General features: G+C 46.8%; 1 protein-coding gene and 1 long non-coding RNA gene across 15 annotated transcripts in view; one reads left to right on the top strand and one right to left on the bottom strand.

The window, feature by feature from the left end:
• Positions 1-170: 170 nt before the first annotated feature.
• On the bottom strand, positions 171-4,056 carry LOC134471269 (uncharacterized). 2 transcript variants are annotated; one of them, XR_010040568.1, is made up of 2 exons: positions 2,610-4,056; positions 171-2,046 (listed from the first exon to the last, which is right to left on the bottom strand). It is a non-coding gene; the product is annotated as an uncharacterized LOC134471269 (long non-coding RNA). The 2 variants fall into 2 exon arrangements; XR_010040569.1 differs by having other exon boundaries at positions 2,282-3,253.
• Positions 4,057-4,075: 19 nt separating this feature from the next.
• Positions 4,076-18,633, top strand: part of Bcl11a (BCL11 transcription factor A) — a 96,038-nt gene continuing 81,480 nt past the window's right edge. The window contains exons 1-3 of one of the 13 annotated variants that reach the window (XM_063229444.1): positions 4,076-4,216; positions 4,621-4,868; positions 11,775-12,104. In XM_063229444.1, coding sequence (XP_063085514.1) covers positions 4,814-4,868; positions 11,775-12,104 — 385 coding nt within the window. In that variant the 5' untranslated portion in view covers positions 4,076-4,216; positions 4,621-4,813. Of the gene's footprint in view, positions 4,217-4,262; positions 4,869-5,385; positions 5,578-6,191; positions 6,480-7,001; positions 7,157-11,774; positions 12,105-18,633 lie in introns of those variants that run through there. The other 12 variants (XM_063229445.1, XM_063229447.1, XM_063229448.1 and 9 more) reach the window with 12 other exon arrangements.

Genomic DNA, 18,633 nt, shown 5'->3' with positions numbered 1-18,633 from the left:
CAGCCCCTGATTCAAAACCTAAGCCAAATATAAAATGCAAACCTAAGCTTCATTTTTATGAAGATGTCTGCCCATGGTGTATTTTCTGATCTGCCGATTAGAAACAAAACAAAAACAAAAACAAAAATAAAAAAGAAAACAAGATGAAGTAAAAAGCAAGATGGGACTGATTGTATTTTAAATCAGTCATTCATTTATTTAAGTCTATAAAAGTGTTTCCTCCTAAAGGCAGACAGTGAATATTTTATTTTAATCTTGTAGTTTTCATCGAGATAGGCCTTTTAACCCTTCATTCTCCAGCTCAGCCCAAGTCCCCGGGCCAGGCGATCCTCCACACGAGGGCTGGGACTGTATTAAGAGTCCTTCTTCGAGTTGTTTGTTGACCACATTCACGTTCAGAGCCCTAGAGCTAAAAGCACTTTACACCATAAAATAAAAGCGCTGTCTTTTTTTCTAAAAGGTTACTTCTGGAGGCCACGCGGCTCATACTTCATACCGAAAACTACTGAAAGGACTATGAAATCCTCTATGATTTACACGCTCTCACTGCATTAGGGTATAGATCTACTCGACTCTAAAAATACGGTGGGTTTCTAACCGACGTGAATATATGTGCATTATTTCAGAAAGTCTGTTAGAAAACTTGTCAACACATTATAAAGCATAAACCAGGACTTGGCTATTAAGTACGGAGATCAGAGGCAGAATATACACTGCAGGAAGTGCTGGGGAGTCTCCTCCTCGGGCCAGATAAAAAGGGGGGAGGAGAAGGGAGGGGTCGCCGGCTGGCCCAAGTTTGCTAGCAGTGAGTGTCGTCACCAAAGGTTTGGGAAAGAGCCCTCGGAGCGTAATTACCCTCTCCATGCCAGCAGCGAAGGTTTCACAGCCCCAAACGAAGTTAACTGGCCGGCCAGAACATAATTTTAACGTTGTCATAATTTATTACTTTCCAAAAGCTATTCCTCGAAAGGTAAATATACTTATTGTGTATCCAAGTGTGCGCGTTTAAAGTGATCCTGCAACCTCCTCTACAAAACCACCTGCATCATTAATCAATACTTATGTAATATTTTAAAATCTCCTAAAACAACACATTTTTACCTCTTTAAACACAGGGTACGAGCCCTCCCCCTCCCCCACTTTTGGGCTCTGCAGTGAGCCTCCAGCAGCGAAGAGGAGGGGGCGTCGCGGGTACCCGAGAGCGCGAGGGGCTGGGGGGGGGGGGTCGGCGAGCAGAGCTCAGATGCCGACGCTCAGCCCCGGCTCTCGGCGCTGGCGAAATCCGGCTGGGGGAGGGGCGGGCACGGAGGGCACTTCTCCCTTCACCCTGCGCATTTTATGACGGTGAAATTAAATATATGTTAATGGTGGAAACGTCCCTGCTTACCTCTCCTTTGGCATCCAGGGAAAGCAGCTGCAATGCTGGCTTTTTAATGTATGTTTTAAGATGTGGTCTCGGAAGGAACCCCCTGGAATCTCAAACAAGTGCAGTAACCGAGCAGACCTACTTGTAACTAAGTGCTTAATTTCCTATGATTTTTTTTAAAAAAGAAAATCAATAAAGTGTTGCCAGTTATTTATTGGAAATAACCACAGATAGTGGCCCTGATAGGGTGCCGGTTTTAGAGAGCACACGATTGTGTAATGAATTGTAATTCAGGAGACTGTTAAACGTGAACCACAGAACCTTTCAGAGGTAATAAAGTCATTACTTTTTACACCACCGCCAACCCTGAAAAGCTATATACACACCATTATATATAAATCACACACGTACAGTATGTATCTCCAGAACACAGTTCACTTATTTATCTATCTTCTCTGTGCATGGACTTTTATGGACGGACGGGAACAAAATTCAGATCTGAAAAGCTGGGTTCTGAAAGAACCTGGCTCACTATTGTTACCTGGAAGGGGCGTTTATTTTATTTATTTATTTTCCCGAAGGCCTCCTGGTCGCACTTTCTTCTCTCTGTCTTCCAGCGGTCCACGCAGTTCAGCCTTCCCTCCTCCCCCCGCAGGGATATTCATTGAGTGGCTTCGTGGCTGGTTTAACAAGACAAAAAACAGACAGTAGTGGAAGAGAGATGCTGACCTGCTCGGAAGAACTCAGTGCAAAGGGGAAATGGTGTCGCGCACATGCCACAGAGCTTCCCTGCAAGTGAGTCTTCCTGCTTCTCTAGCAGTTTGAGCTCCGCTCTCCAAACTGGAGGGAAACAATAACAGCCCCCACCCCCACTCCCACCCCACCCCAATTTCACGAACCCAGCCCAGCCCACACCTCTCCTGATGTTGGGCAGCTAAACCTCTTTTTCTTCTTTAAAGGGGCCCAAAGCTTCGTGGAGATAGGCAAGCCAGTTATTTCCTAATACATTCCAAAGTTTCCTAAGAGGACGCAGGAATAAACAGTCGCTCGCCGGCGAGGCTGGGAGACGAGGGAGCGAGCGCAAGCCCGAGGCCCTGGCTTAAAACAATAAAGCCCCACGCGGGGTGGGTGCGTTTACGGAAACCACCCTCAGGCCGAGGAGGGGGCCGAGAAGACGCCAGAGGACCTGGAGTCGCTCGGAGGAGAGGGATGCAAGGCTCCTGGCTCCGGGCACACAACTCACACGCGTCCACCTGCAGCTCGGGGTCTCGCGGGCCGCGGCCACCCGTGTCCACCCTGCACCCTCGCGCCGCCCTCGGACTCCGGTCCGTTTCCTCTGCCCTCCCGGCCCTTCCGGATTTGGAATCGGAGCCCGGGCTCCCCGGCGGCGGCGGCGGCGGCGGTGGCGGCGGCTGGGTGGTGCAGGCGGGAGGGGAGGCTGGGAGGCGGGAGCCGCCGGGGGACTTTGCAAGCACGTTTCTGAATAAACTTTCCAATCGCAGGGGGTGCTGTTGCTGTACATTTTACGTAAAACTGAAAGTATCCCACGCCAGAGTGAAGCCCGCTTTTTGACAGCGGAAACGCGCGCGCGTGTGCGTGTGCATTAAAGAGACAGGGGTTTATTTCCAACAGGTCTCCCCTAATTTCCAGGCAACGTCTGCAGAAAGGCGAGCCGGGGCTGCGGGCTGCGGCCAGCGCGCGGTGCCCGCCGGCGTACGGGGAGCGCTGCGCTGGCCGGGGCGGTCATCTGGTCCCCGTGGCCTCCCCGCTACTCCTGCGAGCCAGAGCCAGCCACTCTCTGTCCCTTCCCCATTTTCGCTTTCCCCGGTAGCAGCACACCAATAGTTGTGATCTGCCCGTAAGAAATATTTCTTTGCATCCCTCCGTGTTTTTGCAGTTGCTCTGGAACGGGAGGGGGGTGTGTCCCTTTCTGGGACCCGGCTCGGGGACCTCCCGCGGCCCCGGAATCTCGTGCCCGGGGATCAGGACTCCGGGGACTGCCAGTGCTTTGTCCTTCGACCCTCGGCCGTTTGGAGGTGGACGCCTTCGCGCCTCCCTCGACTCGGGCCCCAGAGCTCTCCTCCCGGGGCTGGAGAGCGCCCTGACTCTGGCTCTTCGGTCCTTATTTCTCCGCCCCGGGCTCCCTCTCCCTCTCGGCGACCCTAGGGACCTGGGGACTCGGTGCTTCGGTTGCATTCAGATCCAGTGGCTGGTCGGGGTGCTCAGCTCCTAGACTCCCGGCGTGGCCTTGGGGGCGCCCTCCCGGCCCGTGGGCCCCAGCCTCGCGTCCCTGACCCCACCCCCTCCCGGCAGGCCTCCGGGGCTCCGGGAGGCCCCGGCGCTGCCCTTCCGGACCCGCGACCCTCCAGACTTGGGCCGGATCCCGCTTCGCCGCGCGCGCGCACGCTCCCGCCTTCCCCTCGCCCGCTTCGGAGCTGCAACTTGGATGTTCAGCTCTTAACTTCGGCTGATTTTAATTTTCTCTCCTCTCCTCGGGCAAAGTTTCCCGAGCGCTGCCGCGGGCTCGGGGCTTGCACTTGGGCCCCGGGCGTCCGCAGGCGGGAGCGGGAGCGTGCGCGGCGAAGGCGGCAGCGGGAGGGGAAGTGGGTGTGCGCACGGAGGAGGGTGTCCCGAGCAACTCTACCTGGCTCCCTCGCCCTGCCCGCGCCTCCCGGCCCGGACTGCCGCCTCCCGGTGCACTCCCCCCCCCCGCTTTCCCCCCATAATCTTTCATTTTAGGATCTGCGCGCGCGTGTGTTTTGGGGGGGAGCAGGGCGCAAGTCTTGCTCCCCCCCTCCCCTTTCTTCTCTCCGGGCCACGCCACCGCCGTGGCGCTCGCTGCGGCCACTGGTGAGCCCGCGGCCCCAGGCCCCCTCCCCTCCCCTCCGCCCGCCCCTCCCCCAGGGGCCGCGTCTGGCGTCTGCGGAGCCCCCCGCCCCGCACCTCCCCCGCCCCGCACTGGCCATTGGCTTGTCCTGGTCTCTTTTTCATGTCCAGCCCCTGATGTGTGTCCATTGGTGTGAGCTTCCCCTTCCCTCCTCCCCTTCTCTCCTGCTCGCCCTGCCCATGTTTTGTGTGTCTCTGTCCATCCAGACTCCTGACGTTCAAGTTCGCAGGGACGTCACGTCCGCACTTGAACTTGCAGCTCAGGGGGGCTTTTGCCATTTTTTTCATCTCTCTCTCTCTCTCTCTCCCTCTATCTCTCTTCTCTCTCTCTCTCTCTCTTTTTTTTTTTGCTAAAAAAAAAAAAAAAGCCATGACGGCTCTCCCACAATTCATCTTCCCTGCGCCATCTTTGTATTATTTCTAATTTATTTTGGATGTCAAAAGGCACTGATGAAGATATTTTCTCTGGAGTCTCCTTCTTTCTAACCCGGCTCTCCCGATGTGAACCGAGCCGTCGTCCGTCCGCTGCTGCCGCCGCCGCCGCCCGCCCCGCAGCCCACCATGTCTCGCCGCAAGCAAGGCAAACCCCAGCACTTAAGCAAACGGGAATTCTCGCGTAAGTAACCCAATAATAGTAATAATAATTATTAATAATCACGAGAGCGCGCAGAACGAGAAGCAAAAGCGAGGAGGGGGGAAAGGGGTGTGTGCATGCATTTTTAAATTTTTTCACGTGAAAAACATCCGCCGAGTCAAGATAAAAGAGATTAAAGGGGGTAAAAAGCCCCTCATTCCCTCCTGATCACAGCCGTGTATGCACTTTTGAGATAGCACGCATCTTTTAATTTTATTTAATTTTACCAACCTTTGGCTGCCCCCTTCGGCCTTTCTGCGGCTTGATTTCTCTTGTCGAAAAGGAATGCAATGCCCCTCCACAGTTTTGCAAAATAATGAACAATGCTAAGGATGCGAACAACTCACTGCAAGCCTGGGGGTGTGTGTGTGTGGGGGGGAGCTGTGGAAAGAGGGGTTGCTTTCACTCACTGTAGGAAAACGGAGTGGGGTGGGAGGCAAAGAGTCTAAGTCTAAAAAACAATTCCTAGGGAGAAAAGGAGGTGAGACCAGCCCTTGGACACTAGCGCTCTCACAGTCAAACGTGAAGCGGGAGGAAAGTAGGCATCCCCCCAATAGTGAGGACGTGGGACCGTGGAGTGGGGCCTCTGGCACTGCCGAGGCGGGAGAGGGGCTGTGGCGGCCAGGAGGGCCGGGTGACCGGGAAGGACGCTGGACGCGGCCGGCGCTGCCGCCTTTTGTTCCGGCCCGAGGTGGGTGTTTGTCCCGCAGCCTTTTGTGCCGGCTCCTCGCGCTGCCCTCCTGCGCCGCCGCCGCCGCGGAAGGGCAGGAGCAAGGGCCGGGGGAGGAGGTGGCCGGGACCCACGGGAACGGGAGGGAGGGAGCCTGGGCCGCTGCCGGCTGGCCGCTGCCCGCCTCTCCCTGCCGAGCCGCAGAGGCAGCCAGAAAAGATGTGCAAAATAGATAAGAAAAATAAAATTATAAATAAGGCAAGAAGAAAATACGATTTCCTGCCCCCGAGCAAGCCCACGCTCCCCGGTCCTTGGCTTCGCCGCTTTCCTCTTTGACTCCCCCGACTCCCCCCCCCCCGCAAAAATTTCATAATCTCTAATCCAGAGGAAAAAAAATTAACACTCACCCCCTTCCCCAAAATCTCTTCGGTTGCAAACTTAGAGCGCCCGCGGCACAGAGAGGGAGCGAGGAACTCCCTCCTCTTACTATTTTTTGGAAGATTTTCAAAAAAAGTGGAAGTGGATTTTGATTGGGAAAAATCTCGTGTCTGAATGTTTACAAGCACCGCGTGTGCGGGAACCTCCTGCCAACAAACAGACTGAGGACCGAGAGCGGCGCGGCAGCCCGGGAGCAGGCGGCGGCCGAGGCCCGGCCTCGCCCGACCTCGCCGCGCCCCAGCCGAGCCCGGGGGAGCCCACCCGGAGCCCGACGCCCACCCGCCGGGCACTGCTGCAGGCTGCTCTGCTCCGCGGAGCCAGGCCGGCCTTCGGGCCCCGACACCCCCCTAGCATAAGATGCCCAGATCTCCGCCTGACCTTCCACACTGCGAAATCGTCTAGGTGAAACTCGGTTTTGCAAAGCGTTTTTATTTTGCAAAGCAACTGTGAAAGCGCGTTCTGCGCACCCCCCTGCTCGGCTCCAGGTACTCGCTCTGACTTCTCTTGTTCCTAGCTGGAGACCGCAGGGAGGTTACCACGTGCTTTCCCCCTCCCCCGCCACTTTGGCCACCACCAGTTTACCGCGACCCCGGGCACTGCCAGCCGGGTTGGGGCTGGGGCTGGGGTGGGGGCGGGGGAAGAGGAAAGAAACGTGGTCGAGAAAACATTTTGGGGTACTGAGTTCCAAGCCCCTGCGCGCCTCACCCTTGGGTTGTCCTCTGCCCTGAGTCTGACTTGGTCGGGGGTCCTCGGGAGTCCAGTGGCGGGGGTCTCTCCCTGAGATGTTCCTGGAAAGGCAGGCGGTGGCACTTAGGAAACTTTTGAGACTGAGGGAAAGCAAGCCCCGAGAGGGGCCGCATCAAATCCCCCTTCCTCATTTATGGCTTAATTCTTGAAATAAGTTTCAACGGCCACCTATACCAGCTTTTTCATTTTTTATTTTTTAAGCGGGGGTGCGCACAGGGAACTGAATTTTTCTCTGGGCCCTGGAGCTTGTCACACACTTCGGAAGCTCCCCCGCCCCGGCACATTGCGGGGGCCCTCCCTCTCTCCACCCCCGCGCATCCCTCCCTCGCCTCTCTCCCCCGCCCCCCACTCCCCCGGCCGCGCCGGATGCGGAGCAGACGCGGCGCGCGGCGGTGTGAAGTTACAGTCCGGCCAGGTACCGGCGGGAAGGAAGGGCAGGCAGTGTTCGTAGGACTCGGGAAAGCCCGGCCATGCAGAAGGATGCAATGGGGGCGCAAAGGACCGACTGGGGCGCGCAGTCCGAGATGCTCCCTCCCACTCTCCTCCGTCTTGGGTCCGTTTCAGGACACCTCCAGCAGGGAGGGTTAACCCCCAACCCCCTATCTGGGTGCGGGCACTGGGTTGGGGGGCTTAGTTTTGGGAAGGTTGAGGATCGCTCTTTTTTCTCGTAGTCTGGGTACGCACAAGAGGCGGGAGCCATCCCGGCCCTCTGGATCCCCCCCCCCTTTACGTGGGCTGAATGAACCATTTGGTCGCTAGGAGGCAGAACAAGATCAAGAAAGCTCAGCGAACTTGAACCTGTACCAGAGCCTTTTCCCACCCCCTGCCCGGCGTTTCTTGGCCAGGGAGGGACAAGCTTCGCCGAGGGTGGGGGTGGGGGGAACATACAGTTAGGCAGAATTCCCTTTTTCTCCCCCTACCCCATCACTCCTTATGTCTTTGTTCTTCATTTTGACTTTAAAAACGCTTCTGGCCAGGGTCTTGGAGAAGCTGCCCGGCGAGGGGCTGACACCCCCGTGGCTAGCTGAGGACACCAGTGCGCGCTGGGCGCGGAGAGGGGTGCAGTTCTCGCTTTCTTTCCGGGCAGGCATTTTTTTTTTCTTTTCTTTCTTGCTTTTTTTTTCCTTTCCTTTTCTTTCTTTCTTTTTTTTCTTTTTTTTTTTTTTTTGGTAAAGAGGAAAGGTAATGCGCGCTTTTGGGTTTTGGGGCAAGGCCGAAGGGGAGGATGTGCAAGTTTGCACAGGGTCTTCAGGTTCACTTCTTCTAACCCCGCATCCCTGCCCCAACACAGATCTCGGAGGCCGAGGTAGGCTTGCAGGGCAGCTTTGCAGCCGGGAGCTCCCCCTCCCCGCCTCGCCTCCCGCAGCTCTCGCCTCGGAGCCGAAATCACAACAATAGTAATAGTTATCATCATAATGATGCGGGCAAGCTGCGTCATTAATAATGAATAACCGTGGCCGACGCCTGGCGCACACTGGGTGCCCAGAATTACTGGGGGGTGGGATGGGGTGAGGGGGGGGGAGTATTTGCACAAATCGTCCAAAGTAGAAAGTGTTAAGCGTGTGGACACAGAATGAATTTTAGCATCCGTGCTTAGGGTGTGTGCGGTGAAAATGCACCAGGAATGCACCAGGTTAACCAGCCGAGTTTTCCGGATCCCTCACTGCCTTCTTCTCCAACTGGCGGGCTCAGGGAACCAGCCCTCCGCGGCGGGGCTGGATGGGCGTGGAGGCAGCAGTCGAGGCCCCGGCAGCCCGCCGCTCCCAGACCCTGAGCCCGCTGCCCCAGGGCCGCTGGTGCACGTGTCCGCAGCTAGGGCGGCCGAGCCTGCAGCTAAGCTGCTCGCTTTGTGCCTCTTGGTAGAGTCCTGGCGCCCAAGTTCACTTTCTGGGCCACCCATCCTAACGGGACCCCTAGCCCCGGGCCTGTGGCCCTTGGCTTCCCTCTTTTTTTTTTTTTTTTTGCTTTTCCCTCTCTGCATCTCAACCTCTGTTTGCTTCATTCCCTTAAGAAATTTCAGGGGAAGTACTTGGAAAGCAAACTTGAAGACGCTTTTCCCTCTACCCCTCCCCCACCTCCGCAGCAGCCCTCGTTTCCCCTTGCTTCTTTCCGACTTTTCATTTAAGGATTAAAAAATACATGTATTCTTTTGCAACTACGGGAAAGGAACGAGATTTTAGCTTGCCACTGGGACACTGAGACATTCCAGTGTGTCTTGCTGAACGCTGAAGCGTTTTATTTGCTGTGTTTTCCTCGCCTTGTAGACAGAATTCGTGGGTAATTATTATGATTATTTGCCCACTCCCTTCCACTTCAATCGAGGACTCCCTGCTTTGTAGCCAGAGTTAGGCCAGAGCTCAGTAAAGGATAGTATTGTGGGGGGCGGAAGGATAGAGTTGAATTGAGGGAGGGAATAAAATGGCTGAGGGTTAGAAATGTTTTTAGGAAAAGAGGAATTTGCATTAAAATACAGAGAAATTATCTGATGCTCAGAAAAGAAATGTTGATTGCCACTGAGAAAAGATGTCAGTGGGGATCAGGAGACTGCAACTAGAGAATTGTATTTTCATATTTTCTTTGTGCCCCACTTCGTCTAATTTTTAATGATACAGCAGCTATAATAAAAACACGTTTTGGTCTTCTTCTTAAACATTACTAGCCAAATGTTTTTCACAGAGCCCAACGTTAAATGTATTTCATACATTAGGATATAATTCTTGTTAATTAGCAATAATTTACGTTAAGAGCATAGAAAATGTTGAGGTTACAGGTTTTATATCTGTACATTTGATCATCTTGTTATTTTCAAGAACTTTGCCTCCTATAAAATTAATTAGGTGAATGTGGAGGTGTAATCAGCAACCTGTGAATTACCACTTCATTTCCTGGTTTTGATTGTAAATCAGTTCAGTCACTACATTTAGAAGACTTTAACCAAGTCTATTTTGTACTGCAGTACCTTTAACTATTTGATACCAAGTAGAATATTTCCTTTTCATCCTAAATAATAGTCCCACTTCAGAAATGTGTCAGGCCTTGGAATAAAGACAAATCTTAACAGTAGAATTTGCAAAAATGGTTTAACTTGAATAAAATCTTTTTCTTTCCTGAGCCTTTTGTCAGTCTGTAAATGACAGAACTTGTAGTTAATGCTAAACAAACAAAAAAACTACATTTGGATGTGTGCACTTAAAATCCTTTATTCAAATGGCAGAGATCTTTGAGAAAGACTTCCCTATTTCATTCCTCATTTGATCAAAATGAAAGCAAACGTAGGAGAAAAATTACATAAAGGCACAATGAAGAAGCTCATCTTCCATTTGAAAAGTATGCATGTGCATTCTGTGTTTGTCTTTTGGTCAGAATGTTGGGCAAAGAAATATTTAAATGCTTACTTTGCTGTCTTTATTAGTAGGGATATAACCTTCATATTCCTGTAGTGACCTTATGTTAAATTAGGAGGCGTACCAGAGGCTAGAAATTATGACATGTCCTACTTGAGCACAGGTGCAGCTAGGCAGGGCTCTCTCAATATTATTTCACCCAGCACATCTGGGAGTTACTCTAGATCTTCCCCCTCAATATTCAGCCTGGGTAGGGATGAAATAAATTTAACCTGAGTTCACTGGATTTTTGCACTTTATCAAAATCTGTTCCAATATTCTACACTCAAATTAAAATCTATTTTTTGATTCTCTGTGGCTTTAAGTTCATTAAATGTGAAATTGGCAGCTTGCTAAAGAAGGTCAGACTGATTAACTGTTTAAGACTTGTACATTTTCTGCTTCACTTTTATTAACTGGCAGCATCCTGGATGTGTTTTGTATTTTGTGATTTTTTTGGATACAGTAAGCATAAGATTTCATGAGCAGAGACTTCTCAGCTCTCTTTTCCTTTTGGAATGTTTTTTAAAAATGGTAGAAGCTGTTCAAATAGATGTTGGAATATTTTAGTGCAAAGTATTTTTTAAAGGTAAAGAAGAAAGAGACATGTCTACCTTGTTACACCATCGGCTGGTGATTATGTGTGCAGAAATAGACCCATAATGAAGCATTTTGGAGCTCATTCAGAAAATTAGTCAACTCTGACAACATTAGGGGAAGTATTTCAAGTCTGAAGAAAAGACTTCTCAGCCTTGTTCTGAAATGTGGCATTTGCTTGACCATTCTGATTTTTATGTCATGGTTGCCACCAAGTACAAACATGTTTAGAATATTTTAGACATTCCTTTCTTCACAGTGAAAAAATGACTAATTGGCTTATTTTCTTAAGTACTCAAAAGTATCCCATTTAGCAGTGTGTCTGAGAATTGCCAGGAAATTTGGCATTTCTTTGATTTTGTGACACTGCTGAGAGTGGGATCAGAAAGGTTTTTGGCAATGTGATTATGCTGCGTTATGATTGTTATTCAGATTGGTTCACAGGTGAATGCAGTTGTTTTCTTATTATGGCAGTATAAATGTGGCACATTTTCTGTATGGTGGAGCAGCTTTTTAATTTATGAAGCTACCACTGTGTACTTATGAGTATGTACATTCACACACAAAGGGTGTGTGTGTTTATTCGCATCTTCTATTCTTTAGCACAATAGACAACTTTGTGTACAGGAAAAAAAGAATCAAATTTGGTTTCAACCTGATTTTACTAGTTTTTCTTTTAGTTATCACTGAAGCTCTTTTTTTTTTTTTTAAATGACCCCTGTGTTAACTATTTAAATCACATTCTTTCTAAACTACAAACCAAACCCAATTGTATTTTTGTGCATTGTGTGTGTTTGTGTTCTCTGAAGTTATGCAAGTCAGAGAGATTTCTTCAAATACACGATGATTTGCACTCATTGATACCTTTACTTTCTTGTTGATAACCTCTACATCTTTATATATTGTGCATACTCGCATTTTTGGGGTGTTTTACAGAGCGATGGGAATAATTTTACATAGTGTGGTGAAGTGGGATGGGGTTGAGAATGTTTTTGCCCCTTGCTGCCCTCTCTAGCACTCTTTAATAAATGTGCTTTGTTTCTCCAACCACAGCTGAACCTCTTGAAGCCATTCTTACAGATGATGAACCAGACCACGGCCCATTGGGAGCTCCTGAAGGGGACCATGACCTCCTCACCTGTGGGCAGTGCCAGATGAACTTCCCATTGGGGGACATTCTTATTTTTATCGAGCACAAACGGAAACAATGCAATGGCAGCCTCTGCTTAGAAAAAGCTGTGGATAAGCCACCTTCCCCTTCACCAATCGAGATGAAAAAAGCATCCAATCCTGTGGAGGTTGGCATCCAGGTCACGCCAGAGGATGACGATTGTTTATCAACGTCATCTAGAGGAATTTGCCCCAAACAGGAACACATAGCAGGTAAATGAGAAGCGAGGAGAAAAGCTGTTTGCATGTTTTCTTTTCATTTTCAGAGGCGCTGTAAGCAAGTAATAAGGAGTGGCGAAGTGCTTTCTGTATTTCTCCATGTGACTGTCCATGACAACCCTGTAATGTTAAAATAACCATTCCCGTTGCTTATGTCCAGAACACAGAAAATAAATATTTTCTATCTCCTGGAGTCAGATGTAGGTGGAATAGGTACACATGTCTGATACCCTCTCTGGGTCTACTGATTCTGAATTTTTTTCCTTTTCCCTGGCTACCTTCTTATTTTAAAGTGTCGGACCTAAATATACCTACCTCAGTTTCCAGTGTCCATTTCCTGCTTTGGTGACACAGCAGAGGCAAAGTGGCCATATAGACATTTGTAGTTTAGCCAGTGATCTGTTTGCCCTGATTAGGATACCTGGTTGGGCCTCTCTAGGGGATACAGTTAGCTTCCCCGAAGTGGGGTGCTGCCAGGGTGGCGTGGAGGGGATGGAAAGAGTTAACTGAGCTCCAGGGCCAGCCTTGGATCCATATTGGCTGTCAGCCCGTATGGGGCTGTAATTAAACACAGCCCCGTGGTGGGATGACACTGTGACCTTGACTTTAAGATGCCATTTTCGACTGGCCAGGCCACAGTAGAGAGGGCAGTTGCTGAAGCGCACAGACATGCTTACTCGAAAAGTTTAAGGGCATGTTGGAAATTTCAAAAGGTTGGTTTGACAGGAACGGCTGCTCCCTGCAGCCTGCCTCCTCAGCTCAATGATAAATGCTTCTCGGTGCTCTCTCTTGTCTCTGATGTGGTTTTGACAGATGTATCTTGATTTTGTTTGTGGTTTACACAACCACATGTCACCCTTACAAATGTCCAGTCTAGATTCCACTGTTTCTGCTATAAGACGATGTAAAAATTTTCTTGGAAAAACGTACACACATATCCAATAGTTCCCATTGCTTTGGTTAATTTCACCAGAAGGTAGCTAGGTGTGTGGGTTTCTTAGCAGCTCAAGAGCGAAGGAATTAAAGGCTAACAGAGGGACTTAAATACCCTATTCTGAATGATAAGTAGCAGCACAATATAGTGACCCTGACAGCATTGTTTTTTTTTTTTTTTTTTTTTTTTTTGTCTTTTTCATTTTTATCGGTACCAGGGATCGAACTCACGACTGCCTGCTTGCAAGGCAGGCGCTTATGCCGCTGAGCTAAATCCCCAGCCCTGACAGCATTGTTTTAAAAATTTAGCAGATTAGATAGAGTGAATGGGGAGTCTGTGGTGATGGATATGCCAAGCCTATCAGTAGTGCACTTTGTTCCATGTCTTCCCACTTCTGGAAAAGGCAAGAATTGTGTTTAACTTTTAGGAAGGCTAATTCATACAATCAGTGGATTCCTTGGAACTTATTTCTCCAACATAGTTAGACTATGAAGTTGAACTATAATAGGTCAGTGGTCTGGAGGGGATTAAATGTCATATCATTTTTCCTCTCTCCCTCTGCAATTTGATCATTACAATCAAATGTGGCATTTTCTTTCTTTTCAAGAATGCATTCTGCAATAACATCCAGATACTTTTCGTTTAGGGCAATGAGAAGTGTGCTACAGGGACACTGCATGTGTAAGGTGTTTATTCTCAGATCCACTACGTTTAGCTTATGTGATGCGCAGGTTAAGGCTTTTATCTCCCCCATTCCCCAGTAGGACGTGGCAGTGACCATTTCCATGTGCTGCCTTGTGACTGGAAGGAAAATGAACAGAAGTGTAAGGCATGATTAATGAAGCAAGAGCAGGCGGAAGGGGATTTGTCGTCTTTGGAGATCCAAAGCCTTGCTAAATCACCAAATATGGAGTAACACTTGCGTGATGTAACATCGTATTTACATATCGAGCTGCTCGTTTAAAAGACAAAACACAGTGTCTGTCAGGCAAGAATTAAAACCACAATTCTTACTGAGGTCTCAGATAGGTTATTCATTCTCAGATTAGCCAGTTTGAAATTCTGAGCCTCTGTATTTAGAGGAGGCATCTGAAGGCTGAGGAGGGCCTTATAAATAGTTAAGGCTTTTTATTCATACATTGTGAATCTACATAGGGAAGGAAATTGGCTTTAACTCTCTGGTTGTCATAATGGTTCTGTGATTTTATTTTTAAGAACTTGTACAATAGCAAAGCCTAGGGAAGCCAAAAAAAGAAAAGCAAATTTAAAATATGTTTTACAGGGCTAGTACTACATAATTTCACCAAGATAGAAAGCTATATGTCTAAGATATTCAATGGGTGCACAAGTGCTGTGACCCAGGTGAGGTAAACCTTTCATGCATGAATAATTACAAAGTCTTGATTCCTTTCATTGTGTTTAATCACCTGTTCTCACCCTGGAATTGGCTGAACATAAATAGCATGGTCACATCTCAAAGTGAGATGTCAGTAACTAGAATCATGACTTCTCATAATTCATAGTAATGAATTAAGAGTTTCCTATGGTGAAATTAACATTATACTGTTGCACATAAATTATGATGTTCTGGCCCTCAGGTGCCCCTGAAGTGAAGTTCTGAAAGGATGGCTGTGTATTCCCAGCCCATTTCTCTAAAGTACTTCTCCACAGTTCCAAACCTGCTTTTCATTTTTTTATGATGAGGAAAGAAACAATAACAGTCATCGTTCAGTAGGTATTTGAATTGTGTATTACAAAAATTAAGGAGAAGCAGTATTCTAAATTAGGAAAGAGATATATTGATGATATTCTGGAAGAATATGTTTGGCAACTACATTAAAAGGTAGTCATTTAGCACGATGTGTGGGGAAAGCTTTATTAAAGTGATGTGAGTTAGATTTGAGCTCAGTGTGTGCTCTGTGCCATTTTATGGGCAGGAAGCAGAGTAAAGCTTTCTAAGTAAAGCTTAGAATTCAAGACTTTCAAATAGAATAAGGTAGAGTTCTAAAGATCTGCAGTAAAATGTTATGTATTTTGACTATACTCAGGCATCTCAAAGCTGAGTATTTTTTTGAGAATGCATTTTACCTGGCGAATGAATGAATGTGTGTCTCCAATCCATGTGCATGTTACCTATACACACAGACTTTGATCAGGTTGATTTTCCCACTTTATTCAGACAGCCAAGGTATTGTGTGATTGTGCGCCAATGGACCACAGAAATTAGCAGCTTATATCGTATGGACCCTGTTCACCAATGTGCATGTCAAATATCATCCATCGATATGAGCAGCCTTCGACTGACAGAGCTTTCAATAAGGGTTTGGTTTTGTATTTGAATCTCCTATTTTATGATGGGAGGGTCTTCACTAAAGCTTAGTGAATGTAAAATTGCTGATCCAGTACCCCTCACCCCCACCCCCAAAAGGCCAAAAATAAATCCCACAGTGTTAGATCTAGAATTCTGGTTTACTGTACAGAGGCAACTTTAAATAAAGGTTGGGCTAGCACAAAGTTAGCATATGGAAAGAATGGGGAAAAATATGACTAGTCCTATGAAATGTAGTAAAGTCTGCTGTTACTGATATGTGCCATTGTTTTCTTCTTAAAATCACGAACATAGACATTTTTATCAGAGTGTTTGAAGTTGTATTCCTAGATAGTATAATGATATGTAAGTCTAATGAATGGGGAAATACTGATTCAAAATAGAAATACATTAGCATGTTACAGGTAAATCAAGTGTAGCATACTTACGTTTTTTGGAATTTAGAAATCTACTCGCCTTTTTTATTTGTACCCATTCTAATCATTTCCTACTTCAGAATGAACTGGAAGATGTATTTGTATACTTTCTGGATAATTGTGTATGAGATTATAAAGTATTCATTATCACTACTTATTTTTCATTTCTTTTTATTTATGTGCTTCTGAATAAAAACTATTGACCTCTCAAGTGAATTCAGCTTAGCAGCCAGCTGAAACAAAACAAACACACACACACACACACACACACACACACACACACACACACACACACGCAGAAAGAAAAAGAAAGAAAGAAAGAAAAGAAAGGAGAAGAATGGTATACTGGCAAACATTTTATTTACCTTCAGAATCCAGAGAGTGGAGAATATTGTTTCCTAATAAATATCTAGGATTTTTATAGGAAGGCTACTGTTTGTGAGGCCACTATACCCAAAGACTCATGTTCATGAAACTGAAGTCCTATATACAAGCTGTATTTGTAAATAAGACAGAGAAAGGTTGTGAACTGGCAGCTTGGATGTTTTGTCAAAGTACAATGTCAGAGAAACTCTTTCTAAGACAAATTGTAAATAGAACTGTCACAGTGATTGCATGATTGAGCCGCAGAAGTGTCCTACAATTGTTGGCATTGTCAGAGGACTTTTGAAAGCTTAATTAAACACAGTGGCCTGCATGGCTGCTAAATTTACTTCGGATAGCCAAAAAAGAAAAAAAAAATTCTAAAATGTAGAAGATCCCAAAGATGCAAAAGTTCTTCAGACATTACCTTTCTGGTGACACAGAAAAGATGCATTGTGCATTTTCCTAGTCGTCTTTCATAAATAATAGTTTTGAGAATAGGTCCACGTGATATGAAGATCATCCTGTGTGTGATGTGGAGATTGTGTTAGTTTTTCTGTCTCCTGCTGTTACAGACAGTTAATGTAAAAATGGCCTTTTATTGGAAACACAAATATGTATTCACTTCAGGAACAGGAGCAGAGGGGGACAAAGTTTCCCTCCCACTCTCTGTGTTTATTCTGTGAAAGCTTAAAAAAGCAGTGCTGTAATTTTTCAAATCACCCCATTCCTTGTTGTGTTGCAGGTTGTGGCTTTTCCTTTAAAGGATCTGAAGTATGTTTTGCACACCTTCCTCCCAGTGAATGTGGCATTTAATTGTGGAGCTGCCCATGGGCTGGAAAATGCAACTGGGTGTTGAATCGCGTAGGCAGGGTCAGCCAGGCACCTTCAGCTCAGGGAAGAGGCGAGTTGGATGCATATTAATGGCACATTTTAGAGTCCTGGAAAATCATTAATTTCACACTGCAGCCTCCATGTAGTTTGGCTAATGTGGGGGGACTAAATTGGGGTATATAACAAATATGCAGATATTCAGAAAACATTTTTCAGATTTTCATGATTTCTAATGAAGGTGTTTAATAAAGGAAAATAGGTGGATGTCATTTGTCTTCACACGCTAGATATTGGATAAGGAAGAAAGTTTGGCTTTCCTTTGGGGGAAAATATTAAATTTAACTGAAGTAGAAAGTCCAGCTAGGGAGATGTACTGAGATTGCATCATTCAGTGTTAATTTAATCCACTTTGGTTGGTCTGTTCACACCCTTTATTGCACAAAGAAATCATTTGACAAAATTTACCCCAAGCCCAAGTCTGTTTTTACATACAGTGGTACCAGCTTTGTGCAATAAAAAGCACTTAGCATCAGGCTGGACCCAGCCTGGCACCTTGCCACTTTTTTAGCATGCGATTTAATCACTAAGGATCTTTAGTACCTTTCTGCTTGTTCAGATTTCATTTGGGTCATGGCTGTGTCAGCAGTGTTGTTATTTCAAGGACTTAAAAAAAAGGATTTTGAAGTGAGGGCCCACTGTTAATATTACTTCAAATCAAGCAGGTTTTTATTTTATATGTCAATTTGGAGGACATTAATAAAGTTTATAAAATATGTTCAGACTATATAATTTAATGAAGAATAACTAGTATTTTTATTTGTAATTCATGTAGAAAATTGGCCATCGAGTGTCTCTCTTCTCCGATCTTTCCCTAGCCCAGGTAAATATGCACCCTTAAACCAATTTTCCCTTTTAGTGTCAGGGTATGGAGCACTGGCCAATACCAGTAAATTTACCTTTGTAATTTGCCATGTAGTTTTTACAACAATGACCTAATTAATTTGAGCACGAACCATATTATTGCTACTGAAGTCATTTTCTGTCACAAACTTAATTTCCAGGAAATGTAACCTGACGAATAAGAATTCTTTAGCTCTGTACATGTGCTCCTTGAGACCAAAGGCAGATTTAAAATAATAATAATAAAAAATGCCAGCATTATTAAAGCCAGTATACTTGATGCCAAACTCAATTTGAAGCCAGTAAACATCAGACTGTATTTCTAATCAGTTTTAGAATGTAACGTGTTCCATATTGGGTTCACAGGAATTTGTCTCCTGCTTTTTACTGGCCAGCTGCACGCCCTATGCATTTTTAAAACATTTCAGCAAAGGCTTTTGCTGTTCTTAGCAGGGTTAGTAACTTGGGGTCTATTTCTGAGCTCATTCGTCATTCTGCGATGGCATTGAGTTGGTTTGGCAAGGGGAGGATTTGAGGCATGGAGGGGGGTGAGGTCACTTCTGATCCCAGCAGGGAATAGGTGAACTTCATTTGCCTTTACAATAGGCACACAGTTACTGCACCTTGGAGGGGCTCTCAGGTGCCGCTCAGATGGGCGCATGTAAATGCCCTGTCAGATGCGGAGCCGGAATATTAATGCTTCTTCCACCAGCGCACCATAATAAAGCTGTACACAGCAAGCTTAAT

The sequence above is a fragment of the Cavia porcellus genome, unplaced genomic scaffold (assembly GCF_034190915.1).
Source record: "Cavia porcellus strain 051 isolate PalLab524CR breed Dunkin Hartley unplaced genomic scaffold, mCavPor4.1 scaffold_18, whole genome shotgun sequence".
Lineage (NCBI taxonomy): Eukaryota > Metazoa > Chordata > Mammalia > Rodentia > Caviidae > Cavia > Cavia porcellus.
The sequence above is the reverse complement of the archived record's forward strand: the minus strand, read 5'-3'. Positions and strand labels throughout refer to the sequence as shown.